The sequence below is a fragment of the Halichoerus grypus genome, chromosome 4 (genome assembly GCF_964656455.1).
Source record: "Halichoerus grypus chromosome 4, mHalGry1.hap1.1, whole genome shotgun sequence".
In the NCBI taxonomy this organism is placed as follows: domain Eukaryota; kingdom Metazoa; phylum Chordata; class Mammalia; order Carnivora; family Phocidae; genus Halichoerus; species Halichoerus grypus.
In genome coordinates, this window is record NC_135715.1 from 191,395,814 (window position 1) to 191,422,137 (window position 26,324).

The 26,324-nt window shown below is 52.0% G+C and overlaps 1 protein-coding gene across 2 annotated transcripts in view; it reads left to right on the top strand.

The window, feature by feature from the left end:
* Positions 1–2,090: 2,090 nt before the first annotated feature.
* The window catches only part of TWIST2 (twist family bHLH transcription factor 2), a 50,519-nt gene continuing 26,285 nt past the window's right edge, over positions 2,091–26,324 (top strand). Inside the window, exon 1 of one of the 2 annotated variants that reach the window (XM_036113957.2) lies at positions 2,091–2,762. In XM_036113957.2, coding sequence (XP_035969850.1) covers positions 2,245–2,727 — 483 coding nt within the window. In that variant the 5' untranslated portion in view covers positions 2,091–2,244 and the 3' untranslated portion in view covers positions 2,728–2,762. The remainder of the gene's footprint in view (positions 2,763–26,324) is intronic. The other variant, XM_036113959.2, reaches the window with a different exon arrangement.

The following is a 26,324-nucleotide window of genomic DNA, read 5'->3' on the forward strand; positions in this document are numbered from 1 at the left end:
AAGTTTTCAGGAGGAAATTTTTCAGGGGATTTTTTTTTTCTTCAAGGAGACTCTTGCCTGTATGAGATGTGTGGCTTGAACATTAGATTTCAGCCTTTTGTCGGTATGCCTTTACCCTGCCAGTGTTATTGCTGTAATTTAGGCAAATGATTGGTTTTTAGACCTGACTTCGAGAAAGTGTTCTGCTGCCCATCATCAGTAGGAGAGACAGGAGGGTGGGGAGCAGACTCCCAGGCTGGGTCTGCACCTCCCTAAATTCCCTCCAGCTTCCGGGAGGGAGTCTGTCACTGCGCTCATTTAAGCTGGGCCAAAACGAGGGTCTGGGTCTTGGGACTCCCCAAGCTAAAGGACACACGGAGTTGGTAAAAGAGCAGGAAATTTCTTCTGTCCTGCCGTGAGCCGGACGCAAGGTCCAAGACTAGTCTGGGAGGGCGCAGGCCCTTCCTACGCGGGAAGCCTGGGAAGGGCTGTGCCCCGCGCCGGTAGGACGCTGGGAAGCAGGCTTCCCTCGCTGTCTCCATCGTACCTTACATTTATTTTCGAAGTTTGGAGAAGGATATAGAAAGCCAGATAACCCGCGAGCCTTCTCAGAGCAGGGGAAGGGGGCGGTCGGGCGGGGTGGGGCTGGGCGCGGTGACTCCGCAGGACCCTTTAGTCATAGGACCGTGAGGCCGGCGGGTGGGTTAGAAACTGCACTCAGCGCTGTAATGTGGCCACCTCCGTGTGCGGGCCTGCTCTTCCCAGACCTCTGCTCCGCTCGCCGCTGGGGAAATGTCCCCCTCGAGCGGCCGGGGTTCCTAAGGCGGTGGTCGCGGCCCGCCTGGCGGCCGAGGAGCAGCGGAGGCCGAGCGCTCCGCCGGCCCCGACTTCAACTTCAATAAAAGGGCCCACCCGCCCTTGATCACGCGGCTTGCCTGACAGCCGGGCTCAGGCCCGGGCCTAATTGAGCCCGGGTCACCTGGGAATAGGTTCAAAGGCATCCAAGCCGTAAACCACCTCCAGGCCCTGAGCCAGAGCGGCCTGGCGAACAAAGAGCCCCCCCCCCCCCGAACCACTTCAAACGCGCCCGCGCTCGGCGTCCAGATGGCGCGGGGCCGGGGTCCGCGGTGTCGCCCGCCGAGGCCAGGCCCCGCGCTCCCGCCACCCGGTGCCCTCCTGCCTGCAGGCGCCCAGCGCAGGGGAGGCTGTGCAGTTCCCCAGCCTGCCCTCCGGGCCACTGCCGACTGGCGAAGCGGAGGGGGCGCGCAGAGGCTGGGGCCCCGCACCGGGGGCCTGGCGGTCGCCCCCGCCCCGTACCCGGCATCCCAGGCAGGGCCAAGCAGGTGGGCGCGGTGGGCACCGGCGCTCCCGCAGAGGCTCGCTGGGGCGCTCAAGTTTGAAAGCACTTAGAAGGAAGGTCTGCAAAGGGCGTCGGTGCCGGGATCCCCAGAAAGTTGGGGTGAGAAAGGCCACCCAACACGAAGCCTGCGCAGAGCCGGCGCGTGTGCACTGATCCCCGAGGCGCGTGCGGGGGGCAGCGGCGTCTCGGAGGGCACCCGAGTGTCCGCACGCCCGCGGTCCGGGCGCCGGGACCCCTGCCCGCGCGCGTCTTCCACCCCAGACTGAGTGTGCGGGCCGCGGCGCGGACTCGCGGCGCTCCCGGGGGGCAGCCAAGGAGCACACAGGCCGGAGCACGGCCGGGGCTCCCCGCCTCGTCCTCACCTCCCGGGAGCGCATCTAGGGTAGGACTCGGCTCCCGTGCCCTTCGCGCCCCGGGCAGATCCTGCAGCTTGGCGGGGCCCGATCTCCACGTTAAGGAGCAGACAAAGCAGGTCGGCAATGCCCAGGGCGCCGGGCGGCCGGAGAGTTCAGATCCCGGTCCGGGGGCGCGGGCGGCGCGCAAAGGCCCGGCCTCCGGGGTGCCCGCCGCGGCCGGGGCCGAAGGGGGAGGCAAAACTGAAAGTGCCGCGCCGGGGGGCGGGGGCGGCCGGCGAAGGCCCCAGAACTCGTCCTGCCCCCGGCCGCCGCGGCCAATCAGCGCGCCGCCCTCGCTCCTGACAACTATTTAGCAACCCAGCCCGGCTAGAGTTTCCAAAAAAGTTAGAATAACTTCCTCTCCCGGAGACCTCGGTTTTGCACAAGCCGGCCTTGAAATCAGAGCCTTTCGAGCAACTCGGAGAGCGTGTGCTCGGCGACCGCGGGCTTGGCCAGCGGCGCGCGCTCGGCGCCCGGCGCCCCCAGCCCCAAGCGCGCCGGGCGGGCGCCATGGAGGAGGGCTCCAGCTCGCCCGTGTCCCCCGTGGACAGCCTGGGCACCAGCGAGGAGGAGCTCGAGAGGCAGCCCAAGCGCTTTGGCCGGAAGCGGCGCTACAGCAAGAAGTCGAGCGAAGATGGCAGCCCGACCCCGAGCAAGCGCGGCAAGAAGGGCAGCCCGAGCGCGCAGTCCTTCGAGGAGCTGCAGAGCCAGCGCATCCTGGCCAACGTGCGCGAGCGCCAGCGCACCCAGTCGCTCAACGAGGCCTTCGCGGCGCTGCGCAAGATCATCCCCACGCTGCCTTCGGACAAGCTCAGCAAGATCCAGACGCTCAAGCTGGCCGCCAGGTACATAGACTTCCTCTACCAGGTCCTGCAGAGCGACGAGATGGACAATAAGATGACCAGCTGCAGCTACGTGGCCCACGAGCGCCTCAGCTACGCCTTCTCCGTGTGGCGCATGGAGGGCGCGTGGTCCATGTCCGCCTCCCACTAGCGCCGCGCCACCCACGTCCGGACCCGCGCGCCAGGGTAGGTGCAGCGCGCGCGACCGGCGCCCTCCGCAGCGGGGGGCGGGCGGCCCGGCCCGCGCATCCCTCCTCGTGGAGGCCCTGCGGGCCGCGGCGGCGTGGTGGGGTGCGTTTTCCCTCGCCGCAACAGAAGGGGGTCGGTTGGGAAGCTCCCGTGTCCCGGGGGCACCCTTGGGGACTTTTGCGAGTTTCCCTGCGGGGTGTCAGTCGGGAGCGGAGGGGTGGGGGGCGGTGACAGCCGTACCCTCCATGTTGCTGCTGCTGCGGGCGCCTGTGTGTGACCGTCGGGAGAGTGGGCATCGGAAGAACGGCCGGCAGCCTACAGGGGCAGAGAGATGGACAGCCGCTGCCCTCTGCGTCGTCCGGAGCCAAGGCCGCCCGGGAGGCTGCCCGAGCCGGGTTGCGCCTGGCGCGGCTTTGCCCTCTTCCCGGGAAGCCGCAGAGCCCGTTCGTGGTGCGGACGCTGAGTTTTCGCCGACGGCTCGAGCAGGGCCTCCCGGCCCGCTCTTCGGGAGCCCAGCCGTCGGCGCCCTGGCCGGCCGGGTGGGCGCAGAGGAGCGGGCCGGCGGCCAGGGTTGCCTTGGGGAGGGCGGGAGGACACTGTCCCGCGCTGGTGGCTCCGGGGCCACTGCAGCGGGAGAGCCTGGGTCAGCCCTGCGCGGGGAGCGCGGGAGACCGGGACCGGGCTGAGGCGCGGAGACCAGAGCGCCTAGGCCGGGAGCACACCCGGGGCTTCGGAAACCCGCTGCCCGCAGGCAGGTGGACGGATCTCGGAGCTGGGAGCCTCTGGTTCCAGCCTTGAACCTGGAGAGTTTGGGAGGGGGCTCTGCCCGCGCTGCCTCCCGGCGCCCGGCCCCGCAGGAGAGCACAAGGGGTCCAGGTTGGGAAACAGGTTTGCGGGCGAAGGGGACACAGCTGCTGAGAGCATTTGGAAACTCTGGTGTGCTCTGGCAGAGCGCTCAGGGAGCCCTGCACCAGCTCACTTTCACCAGACACCTTGGAAGTCCCTCTAGACAAGCTCTAACTCCCGAGGCGCCTTCCATTCCAGAAGGCTTTGTGAGGCTGGTGGGCATTTCCCCTCCAAGGGTTCTCCAGAGCAATGGGAAGGTGCAAAATATGTTGGGGGGGGGGGTTGGTAAAGATGCTTACTACTTAGTATGCTTTAGTTTCCTGCTCATCTTGCAATGTTTTTATAAGTCTCTACTTCACACAGAAGGAATTTAGATTAATCCAGAGTGTGCCCCCGCCCGTTCTCCCAAACTTATCTATTTCTTTTTTATGTGGTTCTATAATATCTGCAAATGTTTTTGCTGTGGTCACAAAAGGCTGATATAGCACAGGTGAATTTTTTAATTTAAGTTTTTATTTCTGTGCCACTGAAAATTCTTTTGATGAAATTGCCCCCCTTAAGATAATGATCGTTTTATAGGTTTTTAAAAGAAAGAATTTTTAGCAGAGAATAACTTTTGGGAATCTTCTGTCTTTGTCAAAAACAGATGGAAAGTATCCCAATCACATATTTCTCTAGGAAAGAAAGTTTGGATTGGCTGAGTAGTAAAGTGCTAGAGGGGGATAATACATTAATTCTGGGTTTTGCTGCCTAAATTATGAGCTTCCATTAGTTAATTCCATTTACCCTTTAGACCATCCATAGTTTACAGCACATCTGAAGTAAGGACAAACAGATGAGGAATGTCATCTTTGTAAAACATACATGTATAGCTTTGTTTAAGGAAAATGTCAACAGAATTATCATTAAGACTTCCCTCCAGACAATTATTGAAAACAAATACCAGGAGATATTACCTTAATGCAAAATTTAGTAGGATCATTTAAAATTCATTTTAAAATAATTGCATTCCTCAAACTTAGAGAATCAGACATAGATCACAAGTAAAGTCATATAAAAATAAAATATTATTTATTTATTTATTATAAGTGTTGAGGGTTTTTTGGGAAAAATCCTTAAAATATAACAGATAACACATTCAGCTGGAGAACAAATGATCTATATGGCGGCCTATTTATTTTTATATACTTGAATATAACTAATTCCAGTAAGCCAATTTCTTTAGATAGATAGATAAGCACTCTCTACAAGAAGAGAAGGGAAATGTGGACATTTTTGATACACCAATAATTCTGGACACATCTTGTTTTTACTTATCAGGCATGTTGGGCAAACATTTTTTTTTTTTTTTTTGCTTGTTTGTTTTTATCACATTACTCTCTGAATATAAATACAATCATGATTGGTTTGATTTCCTGAAAATGTTGCTAAATGACATTTATTATTTGTAATATTTTTAAGAAGTGTTAGTTACATGTATCAGCAAAGAATTTCTAGAACTTTCAGTAAATTGTGTGTGATTTTAATGTCTCAATATGAGATATTTTCACATATATGAAATAAGCTGTGTCCAGATGAAGAGCCACAACCACAAAAAGCCTAAATTGTTCCCTTGAAATAAAGAGGAGCATAGGAAATGGTGTTCGACTGGTGCTAATATTTATCCTGACTTTCTTCTTTGGTCTGGTATTTAAACATACAAATATACTATAAATCAGGCATCTTTGGACAGTCAGCTGAGTTCATCTAATTGGAAAAATCTCAAAGGAAGCTTTTAATCTTCTCATTAAATAAATGCTGAAGCTTTAGGAACAGAGTCAGGGGCACCTGGCTTGGAGGAAGGTGATGATTATCAGACATTTTTCCTATTCTCCGCTTTGTCATTAAAGAAAACATCTTCCCTGACTCCTGCAATATGCACAGATTTTCAGTAGGTTACTGTACTCAACAAACTACTTTTTTTTTTTTTTCCGAGAATTTTTAGTTTGGAACTTTGGAGAACAGAGTGTGACCCTCTCACCTTCTAAAAAGTGTGTAAGCCTGTTCCTCCCTCCTGAACATTTACTTCTTGGAGGTGTTTGTTAACTGCTGTATTTGGAATGCTAGCTGGTCTCCAAAGCAAATGAATTCCCCATGGGGAACGTACATGCAGGAGAGATTTTGATTGATCCGAAGAAGTGGAATGAAAGACTGAGCTATCTAAAATACAAGTATTGTTTTGTTATAACATCCCCGTCAATAAGATCCAATGGAGGGAGCCGACCTCTGTGATGTGGGTATATTGTTCTTTAAGGGTCTGTGGTTATTCTTTCAACCTTGCATGAAGAAGTCTTGCTACGTATCTGGCCAGTGCGGGTGGGGGATGGAGGGATGGGACTTTGAGAGTGGCTGTTTGAGGTCATTTGAAATATAGTACTTTATTGAGGTTTTCTGAAAACTGTACTATTTTCAGACAAGTCTTGAGCATGAAAGAATTGAGTTTCCATCATCCTTGCTTCACTATATTCTGGGATGGACGGCACAGATGCCAGATTCCTCTTGCCTGGCAAAAAAGACCATAAAGTAAACTCTTTCTGAGCAGAGCACTATAACTCATAACTTTAGTTTAAATCTGGGCTTTAAAAAAAACAAATATTTTAATAAGCCAATTTTAAAGGCTGAACTTTTATGACAGTTTTTAAGCTTAGTATTTATATTAATCTATTCTCACTGGTGTCTTTAAAAACTCTGTGAATGCGTGCTGGAATGTCTGTTTATGTTTGTGTCTTTTCCTGGGAAAGGATAAATGTGCTGCAAAAAGCAAACCAAATACAAAGTTCTCCACCAGCAAAGAGTTCACGAATGAGGCAATGAAACTCAAAGAAGAGGTGAATAAGTTACTGTAGCCAAGAAGCAGCCATAAAGAAGAAGGAGAATCTAAGAGATATGGACAAGATAGAATACTAAAATCAGAAACTGTTTAAATAGATAACTCTGCATGGTTACCGGAGTCTACACATGTGATAAAATTGTATAGAATGAAACACACACACACACACACGACACTTAAAACTGGTGAAATCTGAATAAGTTCTGGAGATTTTATCAGTGTTAATTTCCCAGTTGTGACATTGCATTATAGTTTTGCAAGATGTTACCATTGGGGGAAACTGAGTAAAGAGAATAAGAGACTCTCTGTGCATTATTTCTTACAACTTCATATGAATCTACAGTTATCTCAAAATAAAAAGGAAAGGATATCCCACAAGAACTTAAAAATTTTTCTATATTCAAACAAGCAAATTATATAAGGAATTATTATGCCTTATCTCGGAGTAATAAGCTAAAAATGTGGTTTGAGCCCAAATCCACTTTTTTCCTGATGTCATTTGCATTTTGTACTTCTTTTCAAAATATGAGGAATTTCAAAACATTTCCACTATATAATTAACGGTGGTTCCTTCTTATCCTTGAATAGAGTAGAATCCCAGAATTCTGAGAGGAGAAATACCAATTAATACTTTTCTTCCTATACTAAGAAACAAAATATTTTTCAAAGAAATTTTAGGAAATATTTACCTGAAACTGACCCAACGTTTGCTTTTAAGATACTAAGCCTACACTGACATGCATGAAACACACACACAATTCTAAAACCCACGGTTTGTAAAAATTATTCACCAAGAGGTGTAGAGATTAAAGTTTTAGGACCTAGCGCCATACACGCAGGGAGAGGAGAGAGAGAGAGAGAGAGGGAGGGAGAGATCAAACCCTAAACTCAGTCATGGTTATTTGAAAGTAATCTTTGTTTGTGCTAGGAACATATTTTGTGTTTGGTTCAGTAGTAAAACTTTGACTGCAATTTAGTTATATTAAATGTGCCTTAATTTAATGTTTGTTTTGGAGTGGGATACAGTGACATTATGGTGTGATTTTCCTGCTGATGTCAACTAGATCACAATGGGGTTTGTCTTCAGTGATTACTAATGGTGGTCGTGCTCAAGGAGACTTGAGTCAGGAACTGGAAAAGCCAGCACGTAACCTCATTCCAACATGAGAGAGATTTTTAGTGGTTAATTGAAAATAGAGTTATTTTGAACCAAAACAGTGTTTTATGTGCTTCAAATGTCTGTATCGTTTTTCCTACAGCTCGATTGTTCAGAATAACGTGAGCCTGTGATTATGTGTAAGAAGTCGGTGGTTGAGAGTGCTTCGTGCATGGGGTCTATGGAGACCGTTATTTTGCTTAGCACCCGTTTCCCATCCCCATATGCTTTCCTCCGTTACTTGACCAGGGGAAAATTTAGATGACCCCAGCTTCTTGTGACACCTTCCGTAGAACTGTAACTTTACTTCTCAAATCCTAAAATCCATACCTTTAAAATTGGCACACCGCCCTTTCTGCAGATCAGAATTTCCCCCTCAGTTAAATGCAAGGGATAACCCAGAGAGCTTTCAGTTATCAAAGTCAGCTCTTCTGGAAAATACTTTTTCTTTTTAGCTCACATCCAGCCTTTAAAAAAAAATGGTCACCTGCGTCTTTTGGGGGAGAATTGCAAACTTAGTTATGTTGTCTGGCATTAGATTCATATTTCCCACTGTTTAATGTTGACAGAGAGTTCACATTTGTTTTTCTGAACGTGCAGATCTGGTGCGTGACTGACAGGAAAGATTTGGGCAGAAGCCTTGATTTTGATTAACCCTTTGATGGTGATCAAACATCAAATCCCAACCCCATAGCTGAGGTCTGTGGTGTGGCCAAAGCCAGAGTCTTTCCTGAGCGTCAGCTCGCGCCACTCCGCACAGGACGACGGAAGGCAGGTTTTTAGCTTTTTGCTTCAAGAGGGGAGGAATAGGGATCCTTTCTCTGACTTCCCCTTGGAGAAAAAAAATGTCCACACTTTTGCTGTTGATGCGGCCCTTCTACCACTATACAAATAAAATGCCACATGGACTTTTCTGTTAAATTCTGAGTGTGTCCCTCCTCTTAAGAGATTCAAGGGTTTTTTTTTTTTTTTTTTTTTGCCTGCTTCAGCGGCAAGTGGGGCTCCAGAAGGGACAGCTTGTAAAATAAACAAACTCCCTAAAAGAAAACAGGCCAATAGTTTATAGTCTCTGACTCTATCTGCTGCCACGGTGGATTTCTCTGTGTGTTCTACTTTGATTTAACATTCTGGAAGTCAAAATGCAAGCAGGCAGCGTCTTCCTTCAATCAAGAGCTCTAGAAATAAAGATTGAGTTGCTGTTTCCTTTCCTTAATCTCAGTTCTTAAAGTGGATTTGGCTTGCGGGGAGTGCAGAGGGATCAGAAGTCAAAAGCCGTTTGCCTTGTTTGACTCTTTGGACCTGGGAGTGCAAAGTGCCTGTTAGCCAGAGGGGTCTGGCTCAGTGGAGGGCTAGAAGGCAAGCTAGCCTTCGGGGTTAGCAAGATCTCTACTGACTTCCAGAAAGCTGTGTGAACTTAAAGCCCCGCTCTTCATGAGACTGCCTTGATAAATACATAGTGAGGTGTTTTTCGTTTCTTTGGGAAATGCCTGGATTATTGTAAATTGGAAAGGAAAGGAGAGAGAGAGAGAGGCATGATTTTCTTTCTCCAGTTGAGCCCTGTCTCTTTCATGGGATTGATTTGCACAGATGAACAGCATCTCCACTGAAGATTGATTTTCCCAAATTTAAACCATTCCAAATTGCGTACGACATATCTATTGGTTCCTAACTAATCAAAACTGATTTTCCTCTCTTTTGTGATGTCTGTGTGCGTGGGTGGGGCCTGAGAAAGAAAGATTTGATCCTTTGCACTTTTTTTTTTTTTTTTTTTTTGCTACCTGGTGAGCATTTTTTCTGTAGCCATGCCCTCTGCCACCCACCCCTACACCCAGCATTCCCTCTTCTATTCTTTAGCGGAGAAAGAATCTGTGGCCCATGTAGGTTTTCATAGTATAATCAGTAATAAAGGGTGAACAAAAAGCCCATCATCAGGTTCTAGCAATAGCACAATCACACCCAGGAAATAAACACACTGTCTCAGGGGTCTCTGAGTTGAGGGGTTCTGGGGGTTTGGGAAGCGCCCAGACCCCCCAACCCCCACCTCCATGCTGGGTGACCCCCTCTCCTTAGCTGCCCATCATTACTACTTTCCAACAAAGTCTTTGCATTGATACTAGAACGAAGGTGTCCCAAACAAATACCTGTACCCCAGGAAATCTGGTGTATCCTGTTTTTGTTGTTGTCTCTTGGGCGACATGAGCGACTCCAGCCCCCCAAAACCGCATGGGTGGGGACCGTGTGGTGGCCCCTGGGCATGCGCTGGTGTTCTGTGGCATCTTTGCCGGCCGAGGCGGGTCTCGTGCAGTTGCTGAGGTGTGATGAGGAGCCCACACAGTGAAGCATTTTAAGGGCAGGATGAACTTGAGGCGATTTTGTTGGATGTTAAAGTGTGGCCAATTCCCAAAATCTCATTTAGACTGCTTTTTGAGCATAGGGATTGTCTTTTAATTAAACAACATGCATCAGGTGAGGACTATGATCTATTTATTGGCTCATCTCAAATATTGTTATTATGCTCTATTCGTTTTTGTTTTATGACATTTCAAAAACGAACCATTTCCTATCATTTCATTGTTGAGCAGTTTAATCTCCTCGTGTGTCTCCAGAGACTCCATAAACATTAATCTAGCAGCTTACAATTTATAATATGGACGAGGTAACTTTTTCAGGAGTGACAAAGTAGGAGAAAATGAGGATGTGAGCAGGAAGCGTGCTGTGTGGAGACTCTCACAAGGAACAGGGCAAGCGAGGGGATCGGGGCCCCGTAAGAAGAAGACAGAAGGATCCAGGCTTGTGTGCCAGCCTGCCTCTCGCTCTGTGGCCTGCAGCGCATGGATCCCTTCTTCCCTCAGTCTCCCTCAGAAATGGAGAAGACACGTTTTATCAGAATAAGCACGCTGCCTGCCTTCCCAGAGAAATGCCCCTTCATAAAAACCCAGCAAGGCCACCTCAATTCTTCTGCCTTAATGCCCCAGGCAGGAGGCCACTGGGGGCCAAAGCAGGGTCCCTGAGAGGTGGTCAGGGGTGGACACCTGCTCCACAGCAGGGTGGGGACCCTAGGATCAGCCTGGGTTGGCTCTGCTGTCCTAGGCTGCTCGGGGCTTCTGCGTGACTTGGAGGGACCCTCCCATGACAGAGGAGGGGAGCAAGAGGAGAGACCGTGCAGACCATTTGCAAAGAGCTGTGCATTGCCCTCCGGCTTCCTGGGCATCCAGGCTGGGCGGCCGGGACCTGCTGGTGGGCCTAGCCTGCAGGTCATGCTGATGAACGTCCCAGCGTGAGCCCAGTGGGGCTCAGCCTTGGCCGGGGCTAATGCAAGCACGTGGTAACTCAGCATTTATTCCTCCTCCTGGATTTCATGCTGTAGCTACCCTACAGCCAAATTCTACGTGAAAAGCCTCTGCTCATCTAAAGACGGCCTCCAGAAGAATCTCAACCTCCCAGCTCCGAGGTTGGCAAGGCACCCAGAACCAGCCTGGCTTTGCCGAGAGAAGCCAAAGGACCACATTGTCCCTCTAACAGAGCATCGTTCTGCTGGAGGCGCAGAACTTGGGAACCGTGATAACACGTCACTTTCCCAGATGACAAACTTCATCCTCCTGGAGCCTTCCGCAGACCTGTGTCTGAACCAGGGTCTTGGGCAGCCAGCTCGTAGCGAACAGTTTTGGAGAGAGACAGCAAGTATCATTTTGTATTAATTACATAATTTCACATTTTCCGAGAAGCAGGAGGAGAAAGAGAGGGTGCTCAGAGCTTGCATTTCTGGCTCCCTGTGCACACCCGTGCTTTCTCCTGCATGATTCTGCACGTGGGGGGGGGGGGGCATGATCCCTGCATTCTGAGGGCTTTTCGATGCCCAGGACGACTTGTAACCAATGTGACTCTGCACAGCAGATTTTGCAATATATTGAAGTCACTATTTCCAGAATAAATCATATGGAGTTCTTTCCCTTAGTGAACTTCTCCTACATGGTATTTTTCTATTTTGGGGAATTTTAATTAGACGGAAACCAAAGGCTGTTGCCTTTGTAGGAACAGCTTAGGCTGCCAAGTTAATCTGTGGGGCAAACCCGTTGTCTTATGTCCAGGGGGTCAACAGGACTTCCCTGAGGTTGAACTTGGGGTGGGGAGCATTCCTGCTCTCAGCCCACGGTTGTGTGTGGCTTAGGCCAGTTATAGCCTCTCTGGGACTCAGTTTCCCTCTATCTAAAGTGATGGAGGGGGTTTCTGATACCCTGCAGCTGTCCGTATTCTAGGAGTCAGGGTGACGCAGCCTCTCCCCACTAGCTGTAGGCCCTAAAAGAATTAAAAGCAGGGTCTCCACAGAAAATGTGTGCACGTGCGCTTAGGGCAGCACTCCTCACAACACCTCACAAGGTGAAAACGATCCGAATGTGTGCCTGCTGAGGGATTAAGGAAAACGTGGGTTAGCCCTGCAGGGGAATTGCTGTTCAGCCAGAAGAAGGAGCGAAGGACGGACTCCTGCCAAAACAGGGAGGGACCTTGCAAACATGATGCTAAGTCAAAGGAGTCAGACGCGAGAGACCAAATATTGTGTGAGTCCATCTACACGAAAAATCCAGAATAGGCAAAAGTGGATTCGTGGCCGCCAGGGCCTGGAGGAGGGGGATTGGGACATGATTGCTTAATGGGTGTGGGATTTCTGTTCGGGGTGATGAAAAAGTTCTTGAAATAGATAGTGATGATGTTTGCACAATAGTGTGAGCGCTGTGCACTTAATCCACTGGATTTTATACTTTAAAATGGTCGAAATGATACATTTCGTAGGACGTGTATTTTACAACCCCCAAACAATCCTGTGACTCAGGCCGTAACCAGCAGGACGTGGGGGTGAGGGGGTGCCACTCCTTCAGCTTCCCCCCACTTTCCAGAGGCGCTGTCCCATTTCCCCACATGACTCTGTGTTTATCAGATGATTGTCCACCTTAAGTTGTCCCTGCCTGAAAACGCTTCTCTTTCTCTTTCGAAATCTATTTCCTAATTTGGTCCCCCCACCCCCAAGAACCTCAGACAACTCTAATAACACACTGCCTTTCTCCCCCCACCTTCTGATTTTAGTGGCAGGTCGATCATCCCTCTGGAAGCCCCTCCGCGTGGACCGTGTTCTCACATTCTTGGGGGTGGCAGGCGGGGAGGGGGTGGCCCCAGGTTCTGCGTGGTTTGCAGTTGACCCAGCAGACGAGAGCAGGGGGCATTCTCCCCATCTGTCGTGAGGGTGGCCCACGAGCATTTTAACCCACCCAGCCATGGGCTCCCCACAGCCCAGGGCCTGTTGGCGGACCAGACCATTTCAGGCAGAGAGACCCTCAAGACGATGCTGCTGCTGCCATGGGGGACATGATGATTCCTGAAAAGTGAGGCCTCTGGCTCGGGGCTGCTCTTCAAAGCGAATCCCTCTTTTTCTGTAAATACCACTTTCCTCAGGGCTGGGAATGGAGCAAAGTGCACTGTGAGAGTGGTCCCCAGAGACAGGGCGCAGGCAGGACCATGGCATGAACTCATTCAGGGTCAGTTGGGTGGGTTTTCTCTCCTTTATACTTTTTTCTCTCCTTCCTCCCCTGATCTGTTAACCCTTGGCGTGCCTCCTGAGCCACCTGTGCCCTGGGGACCCAGCAGGAGGGAGGGGCAGCAGAGAGGCTCTCCCAGGGCTTCCTCAGCCAGGATCCCCTTCTCTTTCATGTTTAAACACTATCACCTTCGTGGTGTTATGTAATCAGCATTTTGAGACGCTCACAGAAACCCCAGAGATCGTGCTGGGCTCACGGATTGTTTGTGTCTTGAGAATCCAGGCAGAAGGGCTCAGAACTGGGAGCAGATCCCAAAGAATCTTAGCCAGGAGCATCAGGTTGCCCAAACCCAGGGATGCTACTGTCCCTCCATTCCTGGTCCTCTGCCCCGCCAAAGGGAAAACCAGCAGGGAGGGAGACAGCGATTCCCCAAATGCAGAGAAAAAGGACTCCAGAGAGAGAGAGAGCAGGATGGGATCTGGTTGTCCACACCCCTAGCTGTGCACCCGGCCTGACAGGAGCCTGGGTCACCTCCTCAAACCAGGCACATCTTGTCTTGGGGACCCCATCTGTCAACACCACGTGGGTTCTCAGCGGCACAGTGGACATGCTTTGATCTCTCAGTGTGGCACTCACATTTACAGCATGGCACACTCGCTGTGCGGGGACGCTCTGTTCCTCTCTCTCTCTTTCTGCTTCTTATAACTGAAGGGGAGGCACGGGCATGCCCACGCGTGCGCTGTAAGCCGTGGGGCCCTGGGGCCAGCATGCCAGTCAAGATAGGGCACAAAGAGGAGCTCTCTGTCCCTTGATTGTGCAGGTGGTTTTCAGAAATAAATACCATCTGGGTGACATGAACGAAGTGCGGCACCCTGGGTGCACAATACACAGGGTGCCCCTCCCACCCACTCCCCTGTCCTTCTTACAGTCCCCGGAGCAGGCCAGGCTTTGGTATCACAATGTCCGCCCGCTCAGCTTCTCCCTTAGCACATCTGTTGACGACGCTAATAGAAAATCAGGCTTTCTGGTGAATCCAAGGGGATGCATTTATATTGCCCCATCAACGCCCCATAGTTCCGTGCAGCATCAATCACCTACGATGTGTGGCCCGGCCATAGATGGAGTGCAGCAGGGACACCCAGGTCACTGTCCCACAGAACCCATCAGTGAGCATGCAGGGAACTTAAGTGACATTTACCCATGGGGACCCTTCACAGCCTCTGTTTCCTAAAGCTGATCTTTCAAAGTAGAGCAAACACAAGTTATGAAGGAAAAAAAAAATAGCTGATTAAATTAAAATTTGAAACTCGTATATACAAAAAAAAAATCCATGATAACCGAAATCTTTAAATGAGCCAGGAAGGAAGTATTTACAATGTATTGTACAGTGAGTCAATATTCCTACTAGACAAAAAGCCCTTAAAAATCCAAAGGAAAACAAATAATCACCCAGCAGAATGTAAGGGTGAAAATATGAATTTACAGAAGACATTCAGTTGTCCAATAAACATAGGAAAAGTGTTCAACTTCAACAATAAACCAAGAAATTAAAAATACACAGGAGGATACTATTTTTTTTTATTAATTTGGAAAAGAGATAATGATAATCCTCAGCATTGAGGAAAACGTGGGGGAACCGGGCCACCTTGTCTCTGACAAGAGAAGATAAATTGTAAAACCTTTGTGAAGAGACTTTGGCAATAGATAAGGAAAGATTTTAAAATAGGAAAGCCCATTTGAGCAAGCAACTGCACTTTTAGTCACTGTCCTGACTGAAGAATGGTGGGTCTGCCTAGTAACAAAGAGATCCTATCAGCTTTGCTAATATTAGCGAAATGCTTCAAGTGTCCTGGGAGGTTGGTTGAGAATACACTGTGGTTTGTCCGTATACTGGAACACTATACAGTCAGCAAATTTCGTGTTGTAAACACATATCTGATAAATGAGGGAAATGGCCCCACAACGGAACAGAGCATAAGACCCCGGGTTGAAAATTCCAAGTGCGTATGCCGGCGTGGGTGCGTCTGCCCAAGAGCGAACACCCCTAGACCGAAATGCGAGTCAAAAATCTTCCTTTCCTTCTTCATATTCGTATGGTTTTCCTTTAGTTTCCAAATACTTTGCAAACGCCATGTCTTGCTTTGGCAGTTTGAGAAAACAGGGCTTTGTAAAGAGAGAGGAGAGGGTGCACACCAATCAGTCCTTGGTCGGGACTCCGTCTGGCCGTCCCCACGCCCCCTGCGTGGAGCTCTGGGCCTGCTCCACAGCCTTTCTTCTCCCCTAGCCGCACCTTCCTCTGAAGACGACAGCTTTGGTTCTGCCCGAAGTCATGTAAGAAAGGAGCCTGGGTGGCTCAGTCGTTAAGCGTCTGCCTTCGGCTCAAGTCATGATCCCAGGGTCCTGGGATCGAGCCCCACATCGGGCTCCCTGCTCCGCGGGAAGCCTGCTTCTCCCTCTCCCACTCCCCCTGCTTGTGTTCCCTCTCTCGCTGTGTCTCTCTCTGTCAAATAAATAAATAAAACCTTAAATTAAAAAAAAAAAAAGCCTAGAAAAAAAACCTGTGTTTGTATCTTCTGCAATGCATGGCTCAACACCCTGACCATTATTTTTATGCAGTGCCTTAGTTTCATTTGATACATTTTTCCAGAATGTATCAACATGGCCCAGTCTGGGTCCCCGGCAGATCGCAGCTTGGGGTGGCCGGGCTGTGCGCAGCCTTCCTGCAACTCCAGCAATTAGCTTGTCCTCGTCCTTGTCCCCGAGTGGGCCCCCACCCTCTGTGTGCTTTCTGCATCCTTGCTTGATTTTGGTTTATGAACTCTTCTCTGTGTATATGGGGATAAATGTTCTTAATCAGAAGGCAGTCCAGATTTGTGGAAGTAAGTGGAGAAAATACAAGGAACTCAGTAACTATGCTCCTAACCGAAACTGGGAGGAGGAAGAGTAGGGAGGAAGGAATCCCTCCTCACCTTCTGGAGGTGTTAGAATTCACTGATGATTAGAATGAGAAATTAAAATCACTCATCCCTAGCTCCCGGCCTTGTGTGCTGACCAGCCCGCGAGTGCTCGGGCCTGGAGGGGAGGATGGGCGCCAGGGGAGTCACCCCCGTCCCTGCAGGCCTGCTCCTTCAGAGCCCCTCGCCCCAGTTCTTTCCAGCCTCCTCTGAAGCCTGCATCCCACCTGCACCTTCCGGGGGGCCCAGACCAGCCCCTGTCCCCGGGCAGAGCCCCAAGCAGAGCCCCAGGCTCCCAGTCTCACATTTCCTTTCAGATTCTCAGCCCTAATCTAATTTGCACTAGGCCTGCCTTCTTTTACCCCTGGGCTGCATTTGATGCATACTTCTGGCAAATTCTGGGACCACACTTGCCAGATGACCAAATCCTTTTCAGAAAGATGACTGGGATATTTGTAAGTTTCCACCGCGGCCGGGCGGAGTGGCCCGGGCTTTGGGGGCTGGCGGGGAGAGGCCCGGGCACGAGCGCTCCAGGCCATCTCTGGTCTGTATTGCGGCCGTCCACACACTGCGAAGCTAGCTGGGCCTTAATCCTCAATCTGAAACCACAGATACCTTTTGCTGTCAAGACATAAAGAAACCAAGAGGTTAACGGCCGGGCGAGTCCCTGCCATGGGCCTCCTGCATGAATCAGAGCCGACTGCGGAGCAGAGCGGGTGACTCACAGGGATGGCTTTTTGTCTTCTGGCTGTGCAAATAAACAGCAGGAAGGTTTGAATGGGAGGCCAGGAGTGCAGGGCAGGAGGGGGCTCCCCAGCTCCTGAGGGCGGGCCTGGGCAGGGGGGAGCGTGGGCACAGGCCCTGGGGACTGAGACTGGGCAGAACCAAAGCACAGAGGCTGGTGCCCATGGGGCCCAGAGGGGTCAGGGGGAGGTGAGTGCTGGCCTCGGATGCTCTCCAGAGATGCTGAGCCAGGATCCACCCTGCCCTGGGGTCCACATCACCCTCCACTGGCTCAGAAATGCCTGTTGGGGACATGCCTGCAAGCGGTTGTCCTTCTCTGAGCTCCTGTGCACCAAGGAAGGCGGTCCTTGGGGTGTCCCCTCCTTTGGGACCCTCTGCAAGGTCCAGAGTGCGAGGCATATGCCGGGGCCTGGCCTCAGGATCCATGGTAGGGGTGGCTGGGGGCTCTGGAAGGCCCACAGGGTGCAGCTGGTGACACCAGGATTTAGCAGTGACTCGGTGGTCTCCCCAACCCAGACCTGGCTGCAGAGTGGTCTGAGGAGCCTCCTCTTCTCCGGCTCCAAACTGGTAGAGAGGGTGGAGAGACCTTGCCCACGGGCAAAGACCAGAGTGCTGACAGCCGAGGCTCTGGCCTTGTTCACGATGGACCACAGCACTTGGCTGGTACAGTCTTTTTAATCCTGAAAACAGCCCAGTGAGGTTGGTGCTCTTACTCCCATTCCCCAGATGGGAAAACTGAGGGGCCTTAGGTGGCTCAGCCGAGGGCATCCAGCTAGCAGTGGGCGGAGCCAGGAATTGAACCCAGGCGGTCTGCGCCTTCAGCCGACGGTCTAGAAAGTGAGCTTTCCCTTCTTCGTCAAATATGGCCCAGCTTCCTGTCCCTGGGACGTGTTGTTCCACTGGCCATCTCTGGTTCTCACAAGGGAGTGGCCCCAAATGCAGCAGGGCAGTGCTTGGAGACAGAGGGGGAGGCCTGGGCCCAGATCCCGGCTGAGCCTATGTGGCATTTCCTACGCCCTTGGCCCCTGCTTGCGGGTGCGTGGCCGGGCGGAGGCTGAGCTTGCCTCCCCGGCCACCCCGCATACCTGTGCATTTTGGCATCAGGATTCAGCGAGGCAGGATGAGCACCGTTCAGCCTGGACACAGGGAGCCCTGGGTTCAGAAATGGGCAGATTGCCCCTCTCCCCTCCTGGGCATCTCTTGGCCCTTAATGCCCACGGAGTAAGCCTTTGGATTTATAGGGCCCAGGGAACAAGGTGAACCTCGGGTTATGCAGCATTTAGAGTTTGCTGGTTTGGAGCTTGTTTTCCTACTATGATATGAGAAACACATTCCTTCTAACCCAGAGAAACCTCACTACTTTATAAATGTGTGGTGTAAATAAATAAGCAGGTTTAGTGCTCCTGGTCAGCTTGGAACAGTCTCTACTATCTATACAAGGCCGATGTGTGATCCTGTGATTCCCAAAGATGGAACATTTCCCGTCCCTCCATGCAGCGTCCGGCAGGGGACAGGTGGGCCCTTCTCCCTGGACCTCTGTACTTTCTTCTCTCCAGGTCATTCTTTTAAAAATTTTAAATTTATTTAATTTATTGTTTTTTTTATTATTATGACTTGATTTTTCAGAGCAGTATAACCTTGGTCACAGCAAAATTGAGGGAAAGTAGAGAGATTTCCTGTGTCCCCCCCCACCTCCACACATGCGTAGCCGCCCCTGTCGTCAGCATCCCCACCAGGTGGTCCATTTGTAAGAGTCGAACCTACACAGACACGGCATCATCACCCCAAATCCAGTGTGCATGTGAGGGCTCCCTCCTGGTGGTGCACATTCCGTGGGTCTGGACAAATGTGTAAGGACATGTGTCCTTTACTATGGTATCATACAGAGGATTATCACTGCCCTGAGAATCCTCCAGGCCCCACTTGTTCATCCCCTTCTCCCCGACCCCCCCACCAACCCCTGGTGACCACTGATGTTTTTACTCTCTCTAGAGTTTTGCCTTTTCCAGAAGGTCCTGGAATCATACAGTATGTAGGCTTCTTTCCCTTAATAATATGCATTTAAGGTTCCTTCCTGTCTTTTCATGGCTCAGTAGCTCATTTCTTTCTAGCGCTGAGTGATGTGGCAACGTCTGGGTGGACCATAGTCTATCCATCCTCCTATTGGAGGACAGCTCGGTTGCTTCCAAGTGTTGGCAATTACGTATAAAGCTGCTGTGAGCATCTGTGTGCAGATTTTTGTGTGGATGTCAGGTTTCAGCTCCTTTGGGTGAATACCAAAGCATGCAGTGCCGTGAAGAGTGTGCTTAGTTTTGTAAGAGACGTCCTGCTGACTTTCAGAGGGGCTGCCCCATGTGCATCCCCACCAGGTCCTGGGGTGCCACCCCCCCCAGCGGTTGATGGAATCGTGTGCATCACATACCCCACCGTGGTGCTGCCCCAGGTCCCTGGGTGGCTGTGGGCCCTGCTGCTCTTCTGGCTGAGCTGCCCCTCTAAACCCCTCCAGATGGGCTCCGCGGGGCCGGGAATGGGTCTTTCCCTCTCACACCATGCGCAGCACTGCAGCCGGGGCGGGCAGGGGGCAGGGACTCCGTAAGAAGGAGCAGAGAGAATGAGCCATCCAAGTGCCTGCGTCCCTGAACATCACCTCCTGGCGCTCTGCGTGGTCCCCCTCTGCCAGCGGGCCCCCACCTCTGCCTCCCGCCATGAGCCCAGCCCAGCAGCCCCTCCTCGGGGGCCTGCAGTGTTTCACGTGACCCCCGAGCTCCCTTGGGCCCTGGGCATCCCTAGCGGTGGCGGCAGTCGCCCCGTTGCGGTAACTGCCCCAGGCCATCTGCCGGCCCGGTTCCCCGTGAGCGGCTGTGGGCCCCCATCTTGGCTGTGCGCATACCTCTGGCTGGTCCTGTCTGCGGCCAGGCCCCTGGTCTGCAGAGGACGTGTTTGCACGCTGCAAAAATGCAGGAGTGGGGGGATTACACTGTGTCTGTGATACGAAACCACATTTTCCTCGTGATAGGAAAAATCTTTGTGATTTATAATTCTGAGGAGAACACGCCTGGCAGCTTGGGGGTCTTGGGTTTGTAGCTGAGAGCTGAGTCAGCCTCGTCGAATAAGGGCCTTTTCCATCCTGTGAGCCAGTGGCCATTCGCCGGAAGGGGGCCCTGACACTGGGGGGGCCACATCCCCTAAACTGCTGCTGCAAGGGGGGGGCAGAGAGAGAGAGGACACACTGCCACAGCACATCCTACCGGGGGGCGTATCGGGGGAAGGGGTGCATACGGAATATGGAGCTGGGGTGGGGGACTGTGATTGGGGGAGTGAAATGCCATACTGATGTTATCCCCTCTGCCCTCACACACACACACACACTCCTCAGTGGAGTGCCCATCCTCACCAGGCTTTATGCAGTGGCTTTAGGGCGGGGGGCACAGTAAGAACCCAGTCTGGCTCCTGGGGTGCGTGGGCCCAGGTGGGAGAGCCGTGGCCGGGTGCCTTTCGGTACAACAGAAGAGAGACTGTGCCCTGGCCGGCCCGCTGTGTGCCGGGTGCACGGGGCTGGCACCGAGCGGGCTGCCGGCAAACACGGAGTGCGGCCGAGGCCGGCGGAGTCCCACGCACAGGCTTGCCACCAGCTGTGGGCGCCAGGTGGTCCTGCGTCACAGATGAAGTGCCCGAAAACCAGACACAGAGACGAGATACCGTCCTCATCAGAATGAAGCTGATGGATGGGCTGGGAGGCCGGCGGGAGCGAGGTCTCTGGGGGCACCCCCAAGGGCTGGGTGACATAGGAAGGAGGACCAGTGGGGAAGCAGAAGGTGGGGGCATGCACAGCTGGGCAGGGGGAGGGCCGCGGTGGGGGAGGGACGCCCGAGGGAGGCTGTCCTCTCAACACGGGCAGTGAATGGGGGATTGATGGAGGGATGTAGGAATGGGAGCTCCAAGGAGGACTGCAGTCTGGGGAAGGTGGAGGCTGACCTAGGCTGAGTCCCTCTGACCGGAACCCTAGTCACTGGGGTTCCCATGGGTGCGCCAGCCCGAGGCTCCCAGAGGACTGGGAGGCCCTCAGACATCCACTAGGACAGCTGTTTCGGACGAAGCGCTATGGGGCCCCGGGGCCTCCTCTGGGTCGGGGCTGGAGCTGGTGGGCCCCGAGCCTCAAACTTGCCATCTGCCCAGATCTGCCCCCTCGCTCTGGTGCACATCGAGCTTCCGGTGACTCTGCCGCTGAGCGAGACTTAAACAACCCACGGCTGAGGGCTTTGGCTCAGAGGAGAGGTGAGGAGGCTGTCGAAGGTACACAGCACTGGGGGGCATGCCAGCCCAGCCCCCACCCCACTGTATCCCTCGGTCACACTCTCACTCAGGTGGACAGCAGGTCCCCTCGCTGCCCCACATGAGATAAAATCTGTTATTTCAGGGGTGGGCAGCCCAGCAGCCCTGGCTGTGACCATCGGGATCACCAGTCAGAGTTGGGGATTCTCTGGTACCAGGACCCCCGCACTGTCCGGTGTTGCCCACTCATGCAGACACGGCTAGCTGGGCTCAGTGTGGCGATCAGCACCGTGTGGATGGCACATGTCCTAAAGGCTCAGCGAGTACTGAGGAAGCCCTGCGTGCCAGGCCCAGTGCTTGCATCCAGCAAATCCCCAGGACGATCCAGGGACTGGGGTGGGGGTTATTCATTGCATTTTCTAGACCTGGGTGTGGGTCTCAGAGGGGTCATTACACATCAGTCCCCATTCCTGTGCTGGCTGGTGGCCGGGTTGGGATTGAATTTACGCCCTCTGACCCCGTGGTGGTGCCCTTTGCCCAGTCTTCAGGGTTCTGTGATCTTGAAGAGAGAATGGTTCCCTGTCCTGTGCTCTCAGGAATGTCTGATATTTGCAAGGTTCTGGTCGGTTTGGAGATGTGGGGGGATAAGGAAGGAACAAACGTGAGGGCTCAGCACGACCACAGCTGGATGTTTGCACAGGGGTCCTGCCTCCCGGGAGCAGCGGCTGCAGGGACAGACATCAGTGACCGAGGGAATGCCGAGTGACAAGGCGCTGATGCACGAGTGTCAGACCATGTTAGAGGGGGAGAGCGGGGTGCAAACGTCTGACCGTTCAAGCTGTTTCCTGCAAAGGGCGTGGCCAGGGAGGACTCCATGGAAAGAGATCAATGCGTGCAAAACTCACTTGAAAAGCGAGCGATGTGGGTTTGTTTGCCGAGAGGGTGGGGGGAGAGTCACGTCAAGTGCGGTGAGGAGCAGCAGCTTGTTTACCACCACGGAGACGGGATTTCATACTTTCGGAAAGAACAATCTGGGCTCTCTCAGGAAGATCTTCAGAAGGCAGGCAGCAGAAGCAAAAGTAGATAAATGGGACTCTATCAAACTTAATGAACAGGGTGAATAAGGCAGTCTATGGAATGGGAGAAAATATTTGCTCATCATGTATCTGAGAAGCAGTTAATATCCAGAACATGTGAAGAATGTCTGCAGCTTAACAACAACAAGAGCAAAATCCAGATGATATGATTTTTAAAAAGGGCAAAGCATGGCATAGACATTTCTCCAAAGATGATATACGAATGGCCAACAAGTACATGAAGAGATGCTCCACATCACTCATCGTAAGAGAAATGCAAATAAATGAAATGGTAGAGCTGCTGTGGAAGCAGATTCTGTAAAAAGTTAAAGATGGAATTACCCTAGGGCCCAGCGATCCTCCTTCTGGCTATGTCCCCAGGAGAACAGAAAGCAGGGTCCTTCCGGAAAGATCTGCACACATGTGTTCATAGCAGTATCATTTACATTTTTTTTAAGGTAGGAGGATACATTTATTTTCATTCCAGGTACCTTAAATACTTCATCTCCTTTGACGTCGACAACTTTCAGTTGTAAGTCCTTTTTCTTTTTTGTTGAGATATCATCGACAAAGAACACAACATTAGGTACACAACACAATGATTTGATATTTGGGAATATTGTGAAATGGTTGCCACAGTGAATCTAGCTAAGGTCAGTCACTGTAATAGTTACAAAGCTTTTTCTTCTTGTGAATGTTTTCTTCTTGAAAATGTTTAAGGTCTTATCTCTTAGTAGCTGTCAAATACGCAAACAGTGTTACTAACTGTAGTCGCCATGCTGTGCGCTGCAGCCCCAGGACTCGTGTGTCTTGTCATTGGAAGTCCGTGCCTTTGGACTGCCTTCGCCCCGTCCACGGCATCACTACAGCAGGATATCAGTCTTTTTATGTCCAACTAATATTCCCTTGTGTATACATACCACGTTTCTTTCTTCATTTATTGTTGGGCATTTAGGTTGCTTCCGTTTCTTGGTGATTGCAAATAATGCCCCGCACATGTGTTTTTTATTACAATTAAACAGAACTTTGAGGAGGTGTTGCGACCATAGTAACTGCAAGAGGAATAACTCTTGGGCAGGGCATTACCCCCGCGGGTCCGCTCTGCCCCCACTCCCTGAACAAGCTGGCCAGCTTGGGTGGGGGGGCTTGACAGGTCAGAGGAGTGGTCTCAGAGCTCAGCCCGGGGTATGTCAGGGCTTCCAGCATCTCCCAAGTGGAAGTGATAGTCACAGATTTCAAAAGGAAGGTTGAGTCCAAACCCTTACAGAAATCAGAGCCCCCATGTGCCTTTTTGTTTGTCTATATTTAGACTTAGCAACATTTTGGCCAGTCTGGGGAGAGAAGGGTGATGGTCTTTCTTTTCTAAGAGTTGCATTACATGTCTATTAATTTGATTAGATATGTGTCTTCAAGGTCATGCAAACAAAGCTTCCAGATGCTCTAGGGACTGTGAATTATGACATAGCACCTGCCTGGGGGAGAGGTGGGTCTCACTAGGGATGTGGGCACATCAGACCCAGCAGATGCCTATTGAGCCTTGGGCACCTGGGCTGCTCGGTGGACAGATGAACAGTGTTTCCCCCTTTTGCAGGTGGAAAATCCGAAGGTCATGGACCCACTGCCAGAAGCACATACTCAGTGAGGAGGTTAAAATAGCAGGAATGATAGCTGATAGGAATAGCTGGTATTCCTTCTGAGCGTCTCCTGTATGTAGTACACACATTTATTGAGCACTGACTGTTTGCAGTCTTCATGCTTGGTGCTAGAGACATAAAGGTGAGGTTGATTTGGTTTGTCCTATGGAGGAATGCCACCCAGCCAGGGAGATGTGTAGGTAAGCAACCAGTTAGGATTCCCCATGTCGGTGTTGGGTAATGGCGGTTTACGAACAAGGAAGGTTTGTCTCCTGGACACCACGGCGAAGACCAGAACAAGGCATGGCGCTTTGGTGGACTTGGTCCGTCATTCAACAAGTGTTTGTTGTGCGCCTCCTGTGTGCTGGGCTCCACATCAGAGGCTGGGACTGGGTGAGGGCAAGGATGGGCCCAGGGCCGCGGAGCTCGCCCTGGCAGGGCGCCGACAGCAGACGCAGGCGCTGCGAGGAGCACGAGGAGGAGAGCGGGGATGGGAGTGGGGGACTGGGGCTGTGGCTGCCGCTTACGGCTTCTCTCGAGCAGAACCGAAGGCAGTGAGGGTCCTGCCCTGCGAGGGTGTGCACGGGATCGGGGTGGGTGGGGCGGCTGGAGGGACGGGGGGAGACGGGCTCTAAAGACAGCTTGACGTCCGTCCGTGCACATTCCTGAACACAGCTCAGGGTCCCGATAAACCACCCTGCCAGGGGAGGACAGAAGCAAAACTTGACCAAAAGTCACATTGTCTGGAAAGACTTGATAAGTGAGCCTGTAAGGAATGTTCTGGAACATCTCAGCTCCAAAAACAAAATAATAAAATGTGTTTGTTCAGGTCTTGCTCAAGAGAAGCTGGAAGCCTGTGATTCATCTCTCCGTCTACTGTCCCTGTCCCCCAACCCGTCCTCGGAATGGGACTCTGGTGTGCATTGGCTCAAAACCCTGTTGGTAACTTGCTCTAAGCTTACTGACCCATATTTCTTCAAGAAAAAAAAAACAATAATTCACTTGCAATTCTTACACCTTGCTGAGACACGGTCTGTGTCTTGGAGACGTTAGCAACCTCTCTGAAAGACACCGGGCACGAAACAGGCAGAGCCTGGGCTCAAGGACACTGACGGGCCGGGGGGGGGGGGGCAATCTTCCCAAATTATTAGGTTCCCGGGAGTCGCAGGCCAGGGTTGGCAACTGAGGGGGTTGGCGGCCATCGTCTGTCAAGGGGAGCGACCACTTGGGGAGCACAACTGCCCAGACACTTAGTGTGTGACTCAGTCCAGAAAATGGAAACCAGATTTTCTTAAAAACCTTGACTTGCCTGCTGGGGTTATCTTAGTCACCCACGCAGGCTTAAAATGTCCAATGCCTTTCTTTTGCAAGAGAACGGGAAAGTGTAAGGATTCGGGGCAGAGGAGATGCTGCATTGGCCCAGCCCTGCTGTGACAAGTCGCTCAGGTTTGGGGATGATTTGTGTCCTGGTTGGACCCCAGCCCGCTGACTGGCTCCCTGTCGGCCTCGCTCTGCGCCCAGCCCAGCCCCGCCCACCTCCAGCTCCCGCTGCAGTTTCTCTCCAGACATAAATCTTGGCCCTTTCCTTTTCTTCTGGAGCAGAGGCATCTCTCCCCAAGAGATGGAGGTGAGCATCCCGTGGATACCAGCTCTGATTCAGGAAGGAGAGAGGTCCTGCCCGGGGCTCCCCCTCGCTCCTGAGCTCCCCCAGGTGCAAGTGGGGTTAACGAGGGGGTTCTGAGTTCTGGTCTCTCTCTCTACCACACTGGAGCCCCTCCCCCCACCCCCATGGGGCACCTGCAGTCCACTAGGCTCTATCAGTGACTTCGTGTAGAATGCATGAAGGGACAAAAATAAATCAAGTCAATCAGGCAAGAAGCTGGTTGGAAGATTTGGAAGGACGGCTCATCGTACACAGCCTGAATGGATTTACTTTCCCTTCCTGCCAGAAGACGCAGGAAACAATGCAGAGAATATGGAATATGCTCACTCACTGGCTTTCCTGCCTCTCAAATGCTTTGACCTAAGTGACCAAACCCTGGCCCGGGAGAGGGGACATCTGGAGGCCGTCTGTCTCAGGCCGCCGTCTGTCTCAGGCCGCAGCAGACAGACTGTGGAGGGGGATATGGTGGACCCTTGGCTGTTCAAAGAGCCCTCATGACAGATGAGAGGGAAGGCCCCGCGGCAAGTCCTTGCCAAGGACGAGAAGGCCACTTCAGTGAGACCCACGGGGACAGCCTCCTTGCCGTTCTTCCAGAAGCTTCGTCCGTGGGGGGAAATGAATTTAGCCGAGAGATCAAAGAACAGCAGATGAAGTGTGTGTGATAGCAGCCAAGCATTCTAACAAAGGGTTCATCCCCGATGCTTTCTTTTTCATGGGGCTGGCATTTGCTGTGTGTGAGGAAACCGTCGAGTTCACATCACCTGGAAACGGGGATCGGCTTCTACTGAAGTGGACATTTAGGAATAGATGGGGGCCA